The sequence below is a fragment of the Bos indicus x Bos taurus genome, chromosome 1 (assembly GCF_003369695.1).
Source record: "Bos indicus x Bos taurus breed Angus x Brahman F1 hybrid chromosome 1, Bos_hybrid_MaternalHap_v2.0, whole genome shotgun sequence".
Lineage (NCBI taxonomy): Eukaryota > Metazoa > Chordata > Mammalia > Artiodactyla > Bovidae > Bos > Bos indicus x Bos taurus.
Genome location: NC_040076.1, coordinates 139,815,600 through 139,835,809, shown reverse-complemented (window position 1 = coordinate 139,835,809; position 20,210 = coordinate 139,815,600). Strand labels below are relative to the sequence as shown.

The following is a 20,210-nucleotide window of genomic DNA, read 5'->3' as shown; positions in this document are numbered from 1 at the left end:
TCAATAAGGAAGCATTCACTGAATGAAACTTTAGACAAAATGGCCTAGATAGATAGATAAATCAATTCCTGATGCCCATTTCCAGTCAAATTCAATCCCAGCTGCAGGCAACTACTAATCTATTGTCTATCTCTATAGATTTGTGTTTTCACTGTGTTTTGTATAAATCAAATTCGGTGATATGTGGCTTTGTATCTGGCTTCTTTCATTTAGCCTAATCTTTTGAGGCCCATCCCTATTGTAACATGTCCATTCATATAGTAACATGTATCTTTTGTATTGCTGATTAATATGTATGTATGTTCACATTTCGCTTATCCAGCTACTAAACAATGATCCTATTGTTTAGTATGAACTATTTCAACTTTTTGGCTCTTACGAATAATCCTGCTATGAACATTTGTGAAAAAGTGTTTGAAGGAACGTGGGTTTTCCTTGGTCTGGGGTGGATTCTTACAATGGAGCTTTTGAGCCTTGTGATGAACTGAAGTTTAACATTTACAAAGCTGCTGATGTGTTTTCCAAAGTGGTTGCCCCATTTTACTTTCAAGTTAACAATGCATGAAAGTTCTACTTTCTTTTCCACATCCTCACAAGCACTTGCTGCTATAGGGGTCTTTATTATAGACATCTAGTAAGTGTGAAGTAGTATCTCACTGTGGTTTTAATTTGCATTACCCTAGTGGCTGGGCTTTCCAGGTGGCCCTGTGGCAAAGAATCCACGTGCCAATGCAGGAGACACGTGCTTGATCCTTGGGTGGAGAAGAACCCTTGGAGAAGAAAATGGCAATCCACTCTAGTATTCTTGCCTGGGAAATCCCAAGAGCAGAGGAAACTGGTGGAATACAAACCATGAGATCCCAAAAGAATCAGATACAACTTAGAAACTAAAAAACAATAGCAACTGTCATGGCTAACAATACTGAACATCTTTCCATGTGCTTATCAATCATTTGTACATCTTCTTTGGTGATGTATCAGGTTCAACCTTTTGAAAATTTTGAGAGACAGGAATGTATATGAATAGGGCTTTCTTTCTGTTCATATATATGCATATATGTGTGTGTGTGTGTTTATGTGTGTGTGTTTGTGTGTGTGCATATATGGGCTTCCCTGGTGGTTCAATTCAGTTCAGTCACTCAGTTGTGTCAGACTCTTTGCAATCCCATGGACTGCAGCATGCCAAGCTTCCCTGTCCATCACCAGCTCCCGGGGTTTACTCAAACTCATACCATCGCATAGGGGATGCCATCCAACCATCTCATCCTCTGTCATCCCCTTTTCCTGCCACCTTCAATCTTTCCCAGCATCAGGGTCTTTTCCAATGAGTCAGTTCTTTGCATCAGGTGGCTGGTGGCTCAGATGGTAAAGAAGCTGCCTGCAATGCAAGAGACCCGGGTTTGATCCCTGGATCGAAATATCCCCGGGAGAAGGGAATGGCAGTTCCCTCCAGTATTATTGCCTGGAGAATTCCATGGACAGAGGAATCTTAAAGGTGTATTAATAATTGAAATCATACATAAAATTTGAATTATATATGACGTCCTATGATTCTGAATGACACATTAACTCCTTCACTGCATCTAAGAGTTTTTTCCTTTCCTTCTGCAGACCCAGCGAACTCAGCCCCGTCCATACTGGATGGGTTTGATCATCGCAAAGCCATGGCAGGGCAGCGTGTGGAGCTACCTTGCAAAGCACTTGGGCACCCTGAGCCAGATTACCGCTGGCTGAAGGACAACATGCCCCTGGAACTTTCTGGAAGGTTCCAGAAGACCATGACAGGGCTGCTTATTGAGAACACACGTCCCTCAGACTCAGGCAGCTATGTGTGTGAAGTGTCCAACAGATATGGAACTGCTAAGGTGATAGGCCGCCTGTACGTGAAACGTAAGTTGGATGGTAACTGGCAGTGGTGATGCTAGCTGCCAATGGTGGAGCTCCTGTTACAAGTGACCCCCTGGCCTTCTCTGTAGCTCCCATGAATCCTCACTCCATTTTAGCCCCATTTCACAGATGAGGAAATCAAGTCTTCAAATGCTGGAGGTTACTCCTTAGAAGGAAAGTTATGACCAACCTAGACAGCATATTGAAAAGCAGAGACATTACTTTGTCAACAAAGGTCTGTCTAGTCAAGGCTATGGTTTTTCCAGTGGTCATGTATGACTGTGAGAATTGGACTATAAAGAAAACTGATTGCTGAAGAATTGATGCTTTTGAACTGTGGTGTTGGAGAAGACTCTTGAGAGTCCCTTGGACTGCAAGGAGATCCAACCAGTCCATCCTAATGGAGATCAGTCCTGAGTGTTCATTGAAAGGACTGATGTTGAAGTGAAACTCCAATACTTTGGCCACCTGCTGCCAAGAGCTGACTCACTAGAAAAGACCCTGATGCTGGGGAAGATTGAGGGCAGGAGGAGAAGGGGCTGACAGAGGACGAGATGGTTGTATGGCATCGACTCAATGGACATGGGTTTGGGTGAACTTCGGGAGTTGGTGATGGACAGGGAGGCCTGGAGTGCTGTGGTTCATGGGGTCGCAAAGAGTCGGACATGACTGGGCAACTGAACTGAACTGAACACAGCTGGAGAGTCTGGGGCCACAGTATCCAGCTCCAAGATAACATTACCTAGCTGTTGAATTCAGAATGGCCAGCCAGTCTGCAAATCAATGGAGGGAGATAAGCAGGGCGGTGCTGTTAGCACAGGCAATGGTGATCAGATCAAAGGAGTTGCCCTTGGCCAGTTGCCAGATTCTGCTTTAGGTTTCTAAATGGGGCTTTATCACCTCTCTACAGGGCTGAATCTAGAGCTGTAATTATCTGAAAATTGGACTTGGATTCAATATTAGAGACAATTTAGTCCAACTATGGTGACTATAGCTTCCCTAGGGGTCCGTGGTAAAAACAGTGAAGTGAAAGGCACTCAGTCATGTCTGACTCTTTGTGATCTCACGGACTACACAGTCCATGGACTTCTCCAGGCCAGAATACTGGAGTGGGTAGCCTTTCCCTTCTCCAGGGGATCTTGCCAACCCAGGGATTGAACCCAGGTCTCCCACATTGCAGGTGGATTCTTTACCAAGCTGAGCCACCAGGGAAGTCCCAGTAGTAAAAGAACCTGCCTTCAATGCAGGAGAAGGCATTCTATCCTTGGGTTGGGAATATCCCTTGGAGAAGGAAATGGCAAGCCACTCCTGTATTCCTGCCTGGGAAATCCCATGGACAGAGAAGTCTGGTGGGCTACAGTCCATGCAGTCACAAAGAATCAGACACAACTGAAGCACTAAACAATAACATGATGAATACATCTCATCTCTAAACTGGTCTGGAATGACCAGTGTGAGGAAGATGATGAGAAGGAGGGTGAAGGCAGACAGAGGAAGAAGGGATGTGATTTCAGGGGTACACTCTCTAATCTATTTATAAAGCCTTAATTTTATTCATGCAGAAACAAAATCAAACTGATTTTACTCAAGATCACAGGACCAGAAGTGAGTGGTAGAACTTTGGTCAAAATATATGGCTCATAGTTGCCAGTCGGATAATATGTATATTTGTATACAGAAAAATTTGATGAACTGAACAAACTGAATATGAGTCTGGCATTTAAAAGGAAGGCATTTTCTTATCCTGGCTTTTTTCTAGCCTTATGCCTGTTTATGGAACCACCTCTTCAATGTTACCATGGATGTAGACAGCTTTAGCACAATACCAGCCCAAGTGAGTCCATTTGAAACAAATATCCCAAAGACTGCCTGGAATCAGCTGTCCAGACTGAGTCCTGCAAATGTCATTTGAATGTGCTTAGGCTGATTTTTGCTAGAAATGGAGGGTAATGTCTGAACAATTATATTTCTATGACTGAAGTGCCTTGTTGATGAAACAATGAAACATTGGACAGCTAGTGAGAATTATTCCAATGGGAGGTTCAAAACCACTTTTTGTGGCTCCTCAGTTTCTGCTGAATAATATTTATATATTAAGATAGTGGGGAAAGCCTGTCAAGAAAACCTGTAAGGTCACATTTCCCATCGTTTTGCTTCAAAAAAACCTACTTCCTGTGAAATCTAACTTCCTTCCCACTATAAGCAGTTCCTTCCCTAAAAGTGCAAGCCATGCTGCTCCCTCCACATGGAAGATGATTTTCAAATACTTGAATGTCTAAAACTCCCCATCTTTCTAAGTCTAATGCAATGCCTTATTCCCCAGGCATTCCCCATTCCACTCCTGTTTTCTGCTCAAAGCTCAGAATAGTTTATTGCTTTCTCTGTAAAGACATTTATCCTTGTCTACGTTGTAAATGACCCTGATACTGGGAAACATTGAGGGTAGTAGAAGGGGGCAACAGAAGATGAGATGGTTGGATGGCATCACCGACTCAATGCACATGAGTTTGAGCACACTCTGGGAGATAGTGAAGGACGGGGAAACCTGGTGTGTTGCATTTCATGGGGTTGCAAGATGTTGGACTTGACTGAGCAACTGAACAACAGTAACACATTGTAAAAGTTATCTGTAGGAAAGTCTTAATTCTGAATATGTCTGTTTTCCTGTTTGTATTTGTGAGCCTTGTCTGGAAAAATTCCAGGTATGCCTCTAACACTCCATCCTCCCTTCTGACTGGTCCTTAGTTTGGTCTCTCTTTTCCAGGTGGACATGATGCTCTTGCAAATTCAGAACATTCTCCTCTTTTATTTTTCTCTCTTTTGTTTTCTAGTTTCAAATTCCTCCCCTCTGAAAACAGCCCTGAATTTGCAGGTTCAGCCTCAGCCTCCTTGGGTGTCAGAAGAACATATTTCCAAATTTTATATCAGATGCTCAGCAGGAGTATCCCAAACTGCTCTCTACCATCTCTGGCATGTAAATGACTCCTGTTATCCTAGACTCCTTCTACCCTCAAACCCTCCAAATGCAAGCTTTAAGCCCCAGATCCTCTTTGAGACTTCCCTTTCTAGGTCTAATTCCTGCCAATCCTAGAGATTGTATCTCAAGGCCTTTCTCAACTGTGCTCCCCACCTCCACCCTGTCCTAAATTGAGTTTTAATTGAGTCACAGCTAGACATCAACAATTACTCCTTGCTGACCAATTTTCCTATTATCATTTGTGCAACACAATACGATCAATCGATTCTCCTAAAAATGTGTTTACTCTATTGCTCACTGGCTAAAAATTCTAGAAAGCTTTCTTCAGTTCCCACTGTTGTTACTGTTGTTCAGTCTCCAAGTCGAGTCTGACTCTTCATGACCCCACGGGCCACAGCATGCCAGGTTGCCCTGTCCCGCCATCTTCAGGAGTTTGCCCAAGGTCACGTCCACTGAACTGGTGAGGCCATCCAACCATCTCATCCTTTGTTGCCCTCTTCCCCTGCTGCCTTCAGGTCCCTCTGATTTGATGCAGAATCTTGAGGTCTTCTATTGGACCCTTTGGGTTACTATCTTCATTCTCGTATTTTGCTTATGCACCTAAAAGACTGAGCTTTTTAAAGACTTCACAATGTGGTGACTAAGAAGTCAGTAATAACTGACGCAAACAGCTGATAGCTGCCATTTACCTGTTGTGTGGATTTGGTTAAATATCTCTGAATAACTCTTTCTTCGTCTGTAAAGTGGAGATAACATGAAACTTGCAGAACTGTGGGGAGACTGACTTAACGAAGGTAACTATGGGACATGCGAGTTGTCACAAGTGCCTTTCATTTTCATCTTCACTTATGAGTTTAATGCTATTCTTGGCATATAAATGTTCAAAAATGCTTATGGCATTGAACTGGGTTCATTCATTGTTCAATGAAAACATAGAAAGTCATGGATGAGAGTTACCACCTTGTCCAAAGCAGCTTGCCTCATTTTAAAGAAATAAAAAACCTTTCTCACAGTTATACATTCTACAGCAACCTGCTTCCTTGCAGCCCTGTGCTGCTGGCCATGGTTAAGCCACATAGAGGATATGAGTGAGTTTGTGTGTGTGAGACTGGCCCAGAGGAAACCCATCTGTGCCAAGTTGGGATGAGGCAGATAGATTTAAATATTCAAATATATCCATCCTTGTTGGCTCAGCCATTGCAGTTCTTACTGTCAGTGGGTTAATACTCACATTTACTGAGAAAGGAATCTGACCAACACCAGTCTATCTGCCATACAGTGAAAGAAGGCAAGAAAAAGAAAAGAAAAAAGCCAACAGCAATAAGGGTGTTCCCAAACAAAATGAAATAGCACTGAAATAAGAACATGCAGAGTGTGGCCTTTTGTTTTTAAGGTTCCTTTTTAAAAATTGTTGCAACGTCATTCCACACAAAAGCATTAGAAACATAGCAGTCTTAACACGAAGCTCACAATTGACTATTTCAACAGAAAATCTGTATGCATTGTCATTTACATGGTAAAGTAGCTAACTATTAAAAAGATGTTCTTTCTCAATCCCTCTGCTGCTTTAACTCTGGGAGTATTCCAGGTAGAAGGCCTATGTAGTGCTATTTACAAGTACCAAATTATGACCGTATTGTTGTTCCGTTGCTCAGTTGTGTCCAACTCTGCAAACTCCTATACTGTAGCATGCCAGGCTTCCTTGTCCTTCACTATCTCCCAGAGTTTGCTAAGACTCTTGTCCAGTGAGTCAGTGATGCCATCCAGCCATCTCGTCCTCTGTTGCCCCCTTCTCCTCCTGCTTTCAATCTTTCCCAGCATCAGGATCTTTCCTAATACATTGGCTGTACACCTCAGGTGGCCAAAGTATTGGAGCTTCAGCTTCAGCATCAGTTCTTCCAGTGAATAGTCAGTGTTGATCTCCTTGCAGTCCAAGGGACTCTCAAGAGTCTTCTCCGGACCACAGTTTGAAAGCATTGATTCTTTGGTGCTCAGCCTTCTTTATGGTCCAACTCTCACATTGGCAAATGACTGCTGGAAAAACCATAACTTTGACTCTATGGACTTTTGTCGACAAAGTGATGTCTCTGCTTTTTAATCTGCTGTCTGGGTTTGTCAAAGCTTTTCTTCCAAGGAGCAACCGTCTTTTGCTTTCATGTCTGCAGTCACCATCCAAGCAAGTACAAAATTAAGACTGTATAACTTACATAAATCCCATTAACAGCTCAATTTAATATCTTTGACTATTCAGTGCTCTGTATGAGGGAAAAACCTACCTTGACATATTGCCAAATGGCCAAAAATGCTTGTGAAGATACATTTGCCTTGTCAAAAGTCCACCCTGTTGAAATACTCTCATGTGTGATGTTTTTACCTTCTTTTTTTCTCTTCCCCGAAACTCCAGAGCCACTGAAAGCTACCATCAGCCCCAGGAAAGTTAAAAGCAGCGTGGGCAGCCAGGTTTCCTTGTCCTGCAGCGTGACTGGAAGTGAGGACCAGGAACTCTCCTGGTACCGAAATGGTGAAATACTCAACCCTGGAAAAAATGTGAGGATCACAGGGATCAACCACGAAAACCTTATAATGGATCACATGGTCCGAAGTGACGGCGGAGCCTACCAGTGCTTTGTGCGCAAGGACAGGCTGTCCGCTCAAGACTTTGTGCAGGTGGTCCTTGAAGGTCAGTGGGCCTCGTTGCAGGGTTCAGCCGAAAAAAAGAACTCAAACCCAGGGCACTCAAAAGCAAGAGCAAAGGGTGAAGTGGAGCTCATAACTCAGTTTTAAGATTTCTGTCTGATCAGCTAGTAACTCTCCTCTAGTTTTCTAGCTCAGTTGGGCAAGTAAAAGATTAATTTCTGATGAAGTGATCATTGTTTCTAGTAGAAGTAACATAAGTAATGTGATTTAACATAAAGTCAAGTAACATAAATGCTGCTCACTCAGTGTTTAAAGTTACTTGTCAAGATATGAACCAAAGAGACTTGAGACTGATGGTTCGGTGGCTAATCCATCGTCCTCTTGACCAGGGTTTCTCAGGGGTGCTTGGTTGGGTAGGCTGCTGTATGCACTCTAGGATGCTGAGTGGAGTCTCACCTCTATCTGCTAAATGCTTGCAGTGCCTCCCTCCAGTTATGACAAACAAGTGTCCTTTGGGGGAGCAAAATAGCCCCCCCAAAGTTGATAAGCACATCCATGGATGCAACACTTAGAGCAACATTTCAACGTCATGTTTGGTGGACTGTAAAAATGGCATCTGGGTTGTAGAGTTGTCCAAATTTGGGTCCAGAGAGTCACAGATTTAGGTGAATGGAATTTTTGAAGAATTGCTTTGTGTTATCATAATGAGTTTTAGGCTTTTTTTTAACTGCCTACTGCTTACTTACATCTTCAAGCTTATCAATCAGCCAGGGAAAGACACTGTCCAGGTAACATTCAAGCAAGAGACATGTTTATCACTAGATAATTGAACTAGCTTTTATCTGTAAATTTGCATGTCTTGTTGGAAATTGTGCCTTTATATATAATTTAAAATTCATCTGTTATCAACTGATTAAAATAACTACATGACTTTCATATAGCCTAAAGCAGGGGAAAAGAAAATCCATTTAATATGAAAATAAGTTTAAATATCTCTTGACGCTAAGTGTCTATTTCTCTTATTACTTTTTTAACCTTAGCTAATTTTTAAGAAGAAACGGGCTTAGGATAACATTCTTATTTTGATTCAAGCAGTTCCTTGCAGACAGTGAGCATTTTAAAGCACAGGTGAATATAGCTGAAGGCACGGGACTCATATTAAAAGCCTGATGCTGTGTTTCCATAATAATTAAGTGCAGAAAGTAATCAATTTGCACAGAGCCAGTTTGCTAATGGCGATGCCCTGCAGTCCTCACATAGCCACTATTTTTAGATTCTTTGTAGAAAAGGGAGAGATTACCTGTCTAGGCCTTGTTACCTTGGAAACCACCTCGTGTGACCAAGAAAACCTAAGGAGTATATTGATAATCCATAATAATGTCGAAAGAGGTGAGGTTATCAGAGAGTGACAGCAAGAAAGATTTCAAAGACACTCCAGTCTCACTGGGAAAATAATGTCTGCTTTCATCTCCAAAAAAGCCTGTCGCTTGAATAAAAAGAGGGGTGAGAGGAGCCCACTGAGCCCACTCATGGATTTATTTGTTGCCTGTCAGTTTCTGTTCAGGACAAGAAGCTTCACTTATTTTTTTTTTGTCATCTGAGAAATGACAGTGCTAATGTCGCCAAAGACAGCAGAAATGGAATTACAAACACATACCCAGTAACTGCCTTAAGATGGTGTCTAACTAGACTCTTATGATTTAACATCCTGTAACCGCTATGAATTAACTGATTCTAAAAACTCACAATACTATCAACTAAGAATGGCCATTGATATAATAGAATTTTGGAATATTTCCCATGAGGACAAAGAAACTGGAAAGGAAGTTTAAAGAAACTGGAACTAATAATTATAGGTTCAAGATCAGACCAGAACACCTAGAAAGTAGAATCATAAAAAAGAAGAACAGGTCTTATTTCTGGAAATTATGGAGTAGTGTGTATCACACTAACCTGAGAGATGAAAATAATGAACTTTGGGAAAAGCAAAATAATTTACAGACCCTGTGGAAATACCCCAAATCAGGCAGAAAGAACTTGACCCTTGAAAGAAGGGGGAAATATCAGTAATTTTCTACACAAATATCACACGTCCCTTGAGGATATTTTCCAGTGCTAGTGGGGTGGGGCTTCACAGCTGGTGCTAGTGGTAAAGAATATTCCTGCCAGTGTAGGAGACATAAGGGACAAGGGTTCCATCCCTGGGCCAAAAAGATCCCCTGGAGAAGGAAATGGCAACCCCTTCAGTATTCTTGCCTGGAGAATCCCATGGACACAGGAGCCTGCAGGCTACAGTCCATAGAGTTACAAAGAATTAGACATGACTGAGCACACACACACAGTCTTTCTAAGATTATGATGAATTTTATTTTTAATTTACTGTTTTCAACATTCAAAAACCCCATCAACATGCATGACTACATCTATCAAAAATAGTCTTTAAAAGTTAAAACCAAATAAAGATATTTTCAATAAACAAAAGGTTGTGAAGAGCATGATGCCAGAAGTCCTACATGCTAAGAAACAGTAAATGAAACCATTCATGATGAAGAAAATGACCTGAATCTGGAAACTCAGATAGAAATGAAGTACATGAAAAATGACAAATGTATTAGTAACCATTTAGCAAAATTGTTTTCTCATTTAATTTTTCTAAATCAGTTCAGTTCAGTCACTCAGTCGTGTCCGACTCTCTGTGACCCCATGAAGTGCAGTATGCCAGGCCTCCCTGTCCATCACCAACTCCCAGAGTTCACTCAAACCCATGTCCATTGAGTCAGTGATGCCATCCAACCATCTCATCCTCTGTCGTTCCCTTACTGGACTTTCAGCTTCAACATCAGTTCTTCCAGTGAACACCCAGGACTGATCTCCTTCAGGATGGACTGGTTGGATCTCCTTGTAGTCCAAGAGACTCTCAAGAGTCTTCTCCAGCACGACAGTTCAAAAGCAACAATTCTTCGGCGCTCAGCCTTCTTCACAGTCCAACTTTCACATCCATACATGACCACAGGAAAAACCATAGCCTTGACTAGACGGACCTTTGTTAACAAAGTAATGTCGCTGCTTTTCAATATGCTATCTAGGTTGCTCATAACTTTCCTTCCAAGGAGTATTTCATGGCTGCAATCACCATCTGCAGTGATTTTGGAGCCCAGAAAAATAAAGTCTGACACTGTTTCCACTGTTTCCCCATCTATTTCCCATGAAGTGATGGGACCGGATGCCATGATCTTCGTTTTCTGAATGTTGAGCTTTAAGCCAACTTTTTCACTCTCCACTTTCACTTTCATCAAGAGGCTTTTGAGTTCCTCTTCACTTTCTGCCATACGGGTGGTGTCATCTGCATATCTGAGGTTATTGATATTTCTCCTGGTAATCTTGATTACAGCTTGTGCTTCCCCCAGCCCAGCGTTTCTCATGATGTACTCTGCATAGAAGTTAAATAAGCAGGATGACAATATACAGCCTTGACGTACTGCTTTTCCTATTTGGAACCAGTCTGTTGTTTCATGCCCAGTTCGAACTGTTGCTTCCTGACCTGCATACAAATTTCTCAAGAGGCAGATCAGGTGGTCTGGTATTCCCATCACTTTCAGAATTTTCCACAGTTTATTGTGATCCACACAGTCAAAGGCTTTGGCATAGTCAATAAAGCAGAAATAGATGTTGTTCTGGAACTCTCTTGCTTTTTCCACGATCCAGTGGATGTTGGCAATTTGATCTTTGGTTCCTCTGCCTTTTCTAAAACCAGCTTGAACATCTGGAAGTTCACGGTTCATGTATTGCTGAAGCCTGGCTTGGAGAATTTTAAGCATTACTTTACTAGCTTGTGAGATGAGTGCAATTGTGTGATAGTTTGAGCATTCTTTGGCATTGCCTTTCTTTGGGATTGGGATTAAAACTGACTTTTTCTAGTCCTGTGGCCACTGCTGAGTTTTCCAAATTTGTTGGCATATTGAATGCAGCACTTTCACAGCATCATCTTTCAGGATTTGAAGTAGCTCCACTGGAATTCCATCACCTCCACTAGCTTTGTTCGTAGTGATGCTTCCTAAGGCCCACTTGACTTCACATTCCAGGATGTCTGGCTCTAGGTGAATGGTCATACCATCGTGATTATCTGGGTCATGAAGATCTTTTTTGTACAGTTCTGTGTATTTTTGCCACCTCTTCTTAATATCTTCTGCTTCTGTTAGGTCCATACCATTTTTTCCCTTTATTGAGCCCATGTTTGCATGAAATGTTCCTTTGGTATCTCCAATTTTCTTGAAGAGATTTCTAGTCTTTCCCATTCTATTGCTTTCCTCTATATCTTTGCATTGATCGCTGAAAAAGGCTTTCTTATCTCTCCTGGCTATTCTTTGGAACTCTGCATTCAAATGGGTATATCTTTCCTTTTCTCCTTTGCTTTTCGCTTCTATTCTTTTCACAGCTATTTGTAAGGCCTCCCCAGACAGCCATTTTGCTTTTTTGCATTTATTTTTCTTGGGGATGGTCTTGATTCCTGTCCCCTGTACAGTGTCATGAACCTCTATCCATAGTTCATCAAGCACTCTGTCTATCAGATCTAGGCCCTTAAATCTATTTCTCACTTCCATTGTATAGTCATAAGAGATTTTATTTAGGTCATACCTGAATGGTCTAGTGGTTTTCCTTACTTTCCTCAATTTCAGTCTGTATTTGGCAATAAGGAGTTCATGATCTGAGCCACAGTCAGCTCCTGGTCTTGTTTTTGCTGACTATATAGAGCTTCTCCATCTTTGGCTGCAAAGAATATAATCAATCTGATTTCAGTGTCAACCATCTGGTGATGTCCATGTGTAGAGTCTTCTCTTGTGTTGTTGGAAGAGGGCGTTTGCTATGACCAGTGCATTCTCTTGGCAGAACTCTATTAGCCTTTGCTCTGCTTCATTGTGTATTCCAAGGCCAAATTTGTCTGTTACTCCAGGTGTTTCTTGACTTCCTACTTTTGCATTTTTCTAAATAGCAACTGACAAATTATAACATTACATCATTGTATTATATTTTTTAGCATACATAAAATTACACAAATGAAAGAATATAAATTAAATTTTTGAGATTATCTGTTGCAAGATTCCTCCATTTTATTTGAATAATTGTAATTTTAACTTCTCATAGGTGATTAAAACTATAAAATTTGCATGTACACACTCATATTAATATATATGTAATGCAAATGAAAAGGCAAATATGAAATGGTAGAAAATATTTAGTACATACATTTATATATAATGTATACTATATATATACATATGTCTGACAAACATTATGTGTAATTTAATCTGACCTGAAACTGAAAGTGTTGGTTGCTCAGTTGTGTCCACTCTTTGCAAACCCGTGGATTGTAGCCTGTCAGGCTCCTCTGTCCATAGGATTTTCCAGGCAAGAATACTTTGCTGCTGCTGCTGCTGCTGCTGCTAAGTCGCTTCAGTCGTGTCCAACTCTGTGCGACCCCATAGACGTCAGCCCACCAGGCCTCCCCGTCCCTGGGATTCTCCTGGCAAGAACACTGGAGTGGGCTGCCATTTCCCTCTCCAATGCATGAAAGTGAAAAGTGAAAGTGAAGTCACTCAGTCGTGTCTGACTCTAGCGACCCCATGGACTGCAGCCCACCAGGCTCCTCTGTCCATGGGATTTTCCAGGCAAAAGTACTGGAGTGGCATGCCATTGCCTTCTCCAAGAATACTCTAATGTCTTCCTCTTTCCTTCTCTAAGGGATCTTCTCAATCCAGGGATTGAACTTGGGTCTCCTTCATCACAGGCAGACTCTTTACTTTCTGAGCCACCAGGGATGTAATCTGACCTATATACATGTATAAGTAAATTTGTATACATGTATATTCATCATATTTGGTTTGAATGTATATATTATACATATACATGTATTCAGTGGACGTGAAGAACTGCTACCAATCAATACCAAAGAAAAAGACTGTAACATAAAAATGGAACAAAAGATTTGAACAGACATTTCATGAAAGGAAATACACAAGCGGCCAATAAACACACACAAAAACAATAGTAATTCCGTAGCATTTGTCAAATAATGCAAAATCTGTATCTAATCACAAGGAAATATCAAACTGGATTTGAACAACTGGCTACAAAGTAATTCTTCAAAAATGTCAAAGTCAAGAATTGAGTAGAAACTGAAGAATGTTACAGATTAAAAGGACTAATGAGACACCGCAAATAAATGTAAGGTATGACAATGGTTGGACTGGGAAAACAGCTGCAAGGGACATTACTGGTCATGGACATACTCTGCATTAGGTAACACCACGGTTCCAAAGTTGCAGCTCCTAATTTTACTAACTGTACTCTGGTTATGACAAGAGTATATGTAGGGCACACACAAACATGATTTGAAGCCAAGAACAGGCTGAAGTAATGCATGGTGATAGAGATCAGAAGAGTAGTGGTGGGTAGAGACTGCTTGCAAGAACCCCTAGCAACATGGTGGGGGGTGATAGAAATGATTCTTACCTTCTTCATTTTGTGCTTACATAAGTGTATTTATTTAACAAAACTCATTCTGTTGGTACTCTTAAGATCTATATATTTAGCTGTGGGTAAACTTTATCTACAAAAATAAAAGCGTAAGTGAAGAAAACTTTCCCACATAGATTTTAAAATAAGACTTGAGAGTTCAATGCTTAATGTAAAAATCAGTGAAAAGAAATTTATAGCTAAACACCTCCTGACAAAATATGTTGAGTTGTAAGGTCAAATAAAATAACCTCAATATTCTCAAGCATCAACAGTTGGTCATATACAAAGAATTATGATCAGAATGACATCTAACTTCTCTGTAAATTAAATGTAGAGCACGTTGAAGTCATGTCTGCAGGGTTCTCAGGGCTACAGTGCAGATTTCCTATTTTAATATAATGAAGTTATTTTTGTCATCTTTGATAGTAAAAGAAAGATGTTTGTGATCTAAGCATCTGACCCTGAAAAAAATATACCTGAAAGCCTTCTCCAGCCTTCCAAAATGTGAGCTGGAATGAAGTTAAGATTCAGCAATTTGCAAATGAAAAGATGGTGCAACACTTACCTTCAGTACTGGAATTGCAAGATAGCTTTAGAATTTTTTTTCTGTTTTTTTTTAAATAATTAATTTTTTATTGATGGATAATTGCTTTACAGAAGTTTGCTGTTTTCTGTCAAACCTCAACATGAATCACCCATAGGTATACATAAATCCCCTCCCTTTTGTTTCTAACTTTTCTTTTGCTTATCTATGCTTTCAAATTTTTCAGCAATGAATACATGTAATTTTTATAATTCAGGTTAAAAAGTAAAAAAAAAAAAATCTATTAATCATTATCTTTCAATTTGCACCAATTAAAAAAAAAATCTCCACCAGCAAGGTTTATTACTAGACACAGAAATCAAGTTGCATGTGATCATAGTTCTGTCAAAATGATATATTCATGCCTGGAAAAAAAAAAAAAGTGTCACAATGTTGATTTATATGCCTAAAGCTGGGAGATCCATTGGTAACTTTCCAGTCTTTTGACTTTCACACATTTTTCTCTAATATGTGTGTATCATTCTAATGTGTATGTGCTCAGTGGTATAGTCGTGTCTGACTCTTTTTGACCCCATAGACTATAGCTGCCAGGCTTCTCTGGCCATGGAATTTTCCAGGCAAGAATCCTGGAGTGTGTTGCCGTTTCCTCCTCCAGGGGATCTTCCCGACCCAGGGATTGAAACTGTGTCTCTTGCATCTCCTGCATTAGCAGCAGATTCTTTACTATTAGTGCCACCTGGGACACCCTGTATCTCTCTAATGGAGACCTAATAAACATTTTTTTTAAATGCATTTGTTGTTACTAGCATATAACTTTGGGCTTCTCTGGTAGCTCAGCTGGTTAAAAAAGCTGCCTGCAATGCAGGAGACTTGGGTTCAATACCTGGGCTGGGAAGATCCCCTGGAGGAGGGCATGACATCCCACTCCAGTATTCTTGCTTGGAGAATCCCCATGGACAGAGGAGCCTGGCAGGCTACAGTCCATGAGCTCACAAAGGTCGTACATGACTGAGCGACTAGGCACAGCACAGCACATAGAATATAACCTTAAAGAGATATTTTAATACATGATTTAAAAAAATAATGGCATATGAAAATTTTGTCTTTGTCTAAAACATTGGAAATTTCTGTGGAAACATTCCTAAGATTAATCTCCTTGTTTTCCTGGGAGGGTCTTGAGTTGTGTCTGTTCTCCTAGTATCAGTTTTATTCTCAGAAGTATCCCAGATAAATTAATGACCACCTTACTTATAACACTTACTATGTTATAACACAATCTAAACTATGACATAAATGAACTTATCCATGAAGCAAGAACAGACTCACAGGCATAGAGAACAGGCTGGTGGTTGCCACAGGGAAGGGGAGTTGGAGAGGGATGGATTGAGAGTTCAGGATTAGCAGATACAAACTAGTTATCAGTTCATAAAGGGTGGATTCAATAAGCATGAGTTTGAGCAAACTCTGGGAGATAGTGAAAGACAGGGAAGCCTGGTGTGCTGCAGTCCTGGTGGTCGCAAAGAGATGGACACGACTGAGCGCCTGAACAACAACAAATAGGATGGATAAACAGCGAAGTCCTACTGTATAGCACAGGGAACTATACTCAGTATCCTATGATAGCCACAATGGAAAAGAATCTGAAAAATAACATATGTATGTATAACTGAATCACTTTGTTGTAGAGCAGAAACTTAACAAATCAACTGAAGCATAGCTTCAGTAAAATAAAATTTTTAAAAAAGAAAGAAAAGATACTTATGGAGACATTTAATAATACCGAAAGGGTCCAACTTGATTTAGCTTTTACCTATTCTCAGGGCCTTCATGAAAATTCACATGCAATTATCATTATTTATTATTAAAACTATAAAAGATGATTCCTTATGAGAAAATGACAGAGAGATAATCAATGTCTTAGTTCTTTCTTCCTCTAAACAGTTCCCCATTGAGCAATCCCTAATTAACTTGGAGCAAGTAGAAAGCTAAATTAGCCATGGAGGTGTGTGAATTTCCTCTGTTATAACTTTGGGTGGGGACATAACAGTTCTGAATTATAAACTTTTGGGGAGATGACATTCTTTATCATGAACATCTGAGTTGCATGATTATGACAATCAAGAAATAGAGGAGAGAGAGATTAAAGCTAGCTAAGTCTGCATTTACTTATTTTGAAACTGAAAAGTTGTCCTAAGTGGAATTTAGCTTTATCGATAAAACCAGTCTTTTGAGGGGCGTTTGATAGCCACATCCAATAGACATACTCGGAAGTCCTTTAATTATGCATATGTGCCACTTCCCTGCGTGATTTGTCTTCCTGCAGATGGAACTCCCAAAATCATTTCCGCCTTTAGTGAGAAAGTGGTGAGTCCGGCAGAGGCCGTCTCCCTGATGTGCAACGTGAAGGGAACACCGCTGCCCACGATCACGTGGACCCTGGACGACGACCCCATCCTCAAGGGCGGCAGCCACCGCATCAGCCAGATGATCACGTCGGAGGGCAACGTGGTCAGCTACCTGAACATCTCCAGCTCTCAGGTCCGCGACGGGGGCGTCTATCGCTGCACGGCCAACAACTCTGCAGGCGTCGTCCTCTACCAGGCTCGAATAAACGTAAGAGGTGCTTGTCGAATCAACTCCTCAAAAAACACACATGACTCATTGTAGCGGAGAAGGACGTTTCTGCATGCACCGAGCCCAGTCTTGGAATGCCAGACCGGATTAATGTCGCTTCGTTGTCTCCTGCCCTCTTGCTTCCCACTGAGGAATGGCAGTGACTGGATCACTGTTGGAAATGGCATTTTGGTTTCCTTAGTCAGCTTGTTCTCTTGTTTTACTCTTAGACTTGTCCTCTGGAGCTTTCTTTTCCTGGTTTATGCTCTGCATGCTCTCTCCTTCCTCCTCTTCTTCTGTTCTACGACATTCATGGTAAACCTTCATGTACATGGTACTTAACCTACATTCATAGTGCAACATGGCATAACCTCCATCCTCACAATCTATTTTATAGAGAGAGAGTTAAACAGTTGAATTGATACCAGTGTCTCACCAGCTGAATATGATTGTTCAGTGCAGCTTGTTACTTTTTATTGATTAAATTGCCTTTTAGCCTATAATTCAAAATGTTTTAAATAGAAGTAGTTGGTAATTAGCACTCGTTCAATTCATTTGAAGGCAATGAAATGAAAAGGAAAAGAAAAAAAAAAAAAACCTTCTTAGTGGAAAATGCCAAATGCAGAAAAAAATTGCTGAATTGAAAAAGATGTCCTTACATGAAAACAAATACATTTTTAAACTCAAGGAAAAGTGTACTCATTTCCACACATAAAAGGTACCCTTAAATTATTTTCAAGAGCTTCTCTGTGTCTCTCCAGGGCCTGCAAGCATTCGACCAATGAAAAATATCACAGCAATAGCGGGACGCGACACATACATTCACTGTCGTGTGATTGGCTATCCGTATTACTCCATCAAATGGTACAAGAACTCGAATCTGCTTCCTTTCAACCACCGCCAAGTGGCGTTTGAGAATAATGGAACCCTAAAACTCTCTGATGTGCAGAAGGAAGTTGATGAGGGGGAGTACACCTGCAACGTGCTAGTCCAGCCCCAGCTCTCCACCAGCCAGAGTGTCCACGTGACGGTCAAAGGTAAGGCTGTGCCTCTGTCCCCACCCGAGTCACCATTGCTAAGTTTATCCACTAAGAGTGAAATAATCTGAAAACCTTTATGTTTAGAATGAGGAATGATAAAGTGTATTAGATGTTCTGTTCTCTCCGCCAGTGCATCCTCACCGGACTGATGGCTAAGATAGTCTTCTTTCCACATGAATTTTTGGCTTGGTTTTCCAGAGGATGTGTGTTTTCATACTATCATAGGAGAAAACACATCATCTATTTGGTTATCTAGTTGTCTGACAAATCATTTTAAAACACTTAGCTTTGTTTTTCTACAGTCTCCTGAAATTAAGTTCTTTTGGAATCCACCTGGAAGAGATTTTGTGTAATGCATAAAGACTTCACACAAAATAAACGAGCAGATCAAAGCAAAAACATAGGAATGCAATGAATGGACAACCCCATAGGAAATTTTCTAGACTTTTATGTTTTTCTTTACATCATGACATCATGATGTGGACAGTCATGAAATCTAACCATCAGGATGAATTTTGGTGATCATGCAACTCACCAGCCTCCTTGTCATGCAGCTAAGCTGCATGTCTGTGCTGCCAGTTACCTCCCTAGGTACCAACAACTGTCTTTTAGTGTTTTGGCTGCAAAACTTCATAGGTTTTCTATGGTCCTCCTCAACCATCTTTTCTCACAAATCCTGTTAGTTTGTCTATTTAGATCAGATCAGATCAGTCACTCAGTCATGACCGACTCTTTGCGACCCCATGAATCGCAGCACGCCAGGCCTCCCTGTCCATCACCAACCCCCAGAGTTCACTGAGACTCACGTCCATCGAGTCAGTGATGCCATCCAGCCATCTCATCCTCTGTCATCCCCTTCTCCTCCTGCCCCCAATCCCTCCCAGCATCAGAGTCTTTTCCAATGAGTCAACTCTTCCCATGAGGTGGCCAAAGTACTGGAGTTTCAGCTTTAGCATCATTCCTTCCAAAGAAATCCCAGGGCTGATCTCCTTCAGAATGGACTGGTTGGATCTCCTTGCAGTCCAAGGGACTCTCAAGAGTCTTCTCCAACACCACAGTTCAAAAGCATCAATTCTTCGGCACTCAGCCTTCTTCACAGTCCAACTCTCATATCCATACATGACCACAGGAAAAACCATAGCCTTGACTAGACGAACCTTTGTTGGCAAAGTAATGTCTCTGCTTTTCAATATGCTATCTAGGTTGCTCATAACTTTCCTTCCAAGGAGTAAGCGTCTTTTAATTTCATGGCTGCAGTCACCATCTGCAGTGATTTTGGAGCCCAGAAAAATAAAGTCTGACACTGTTTCCACTGTTTCCCCATCTATTTCCCATGAAGTGATGGGACCGGATGCCATGATCTTTGTTTTCTGAATGTTGAGCTTTAAGCCAACTTTTTCACTCTCCACTTTCACTTTCATCAAGAGGCTTTTGAGTTCCTCTTCACTTTCTGCCATAAGGGTGGTGTCATCTGCATATCTGAGGTTATTGATATTTCTACTGGCAATCTTGATTACAGCTTGTGCTTCCCCCAGCCCAGCATTTCTCATGATGTATTCTGCATATAAGTTAAATAAACAGGGTGACAATATACAGCCTTGATGTACTGCTTTTCCTATTTGGAACCAGTCTGTTGTTCCATGTCCAGTTCTAACTGTTGCTTCCTGACCTGCATACAAATTTCTCAAGAGGCAGATCAGGTGGTCTGGTATTCCCATCTCTTTCAGAATTTTCCACAGTTTATTGTGATCCACACAGTCAAAGGCTTTGGCATAGTCAATAAAGCAGAAATACATGTTGTTCTGGAACTCTCTTGCTTTTTCCATGATCCAGCGGATATTGGCAATTTGATCTCTGGTTCCTCTGCCTTTTCTAAATCCAGCTTGAACATCAGGAAGTTCACGGTTCACATATTGCTGAAGCCTGGCTTGGAGAATTTTGAGCATTACTTTACTAGCGTGTGAAATGAGTGCAATTGTGTGGTAGTTTGAGCATT

General features: G+C 41.0%; 1 protein-coding gene across 1 annotated transcript in view; it reads left to right on the top strand.

The window, feature by feature from the left end:
- DSCAM (DS cell adhesion molecule) overlaps positions 1-20,210 on the top strand; it is an 859,941-nt gene that overhangs the window by 535,349 nt on the left and 304,382 nt on the right. Inside the window, 4 exon segments of the mRNA XM_027551145.1 lie at positions 1,612-1,890; positions 7,269-7,544; positions 16,885-17,181; positions 17,936-18,211. Of these exon segments, the coding sequence (XP_027406946.1) occupies positions 1,612-1,890; positions 7,269-7,544; positions 16,885-17,181; positions 17,936-18,211 (1,128 nt within the window).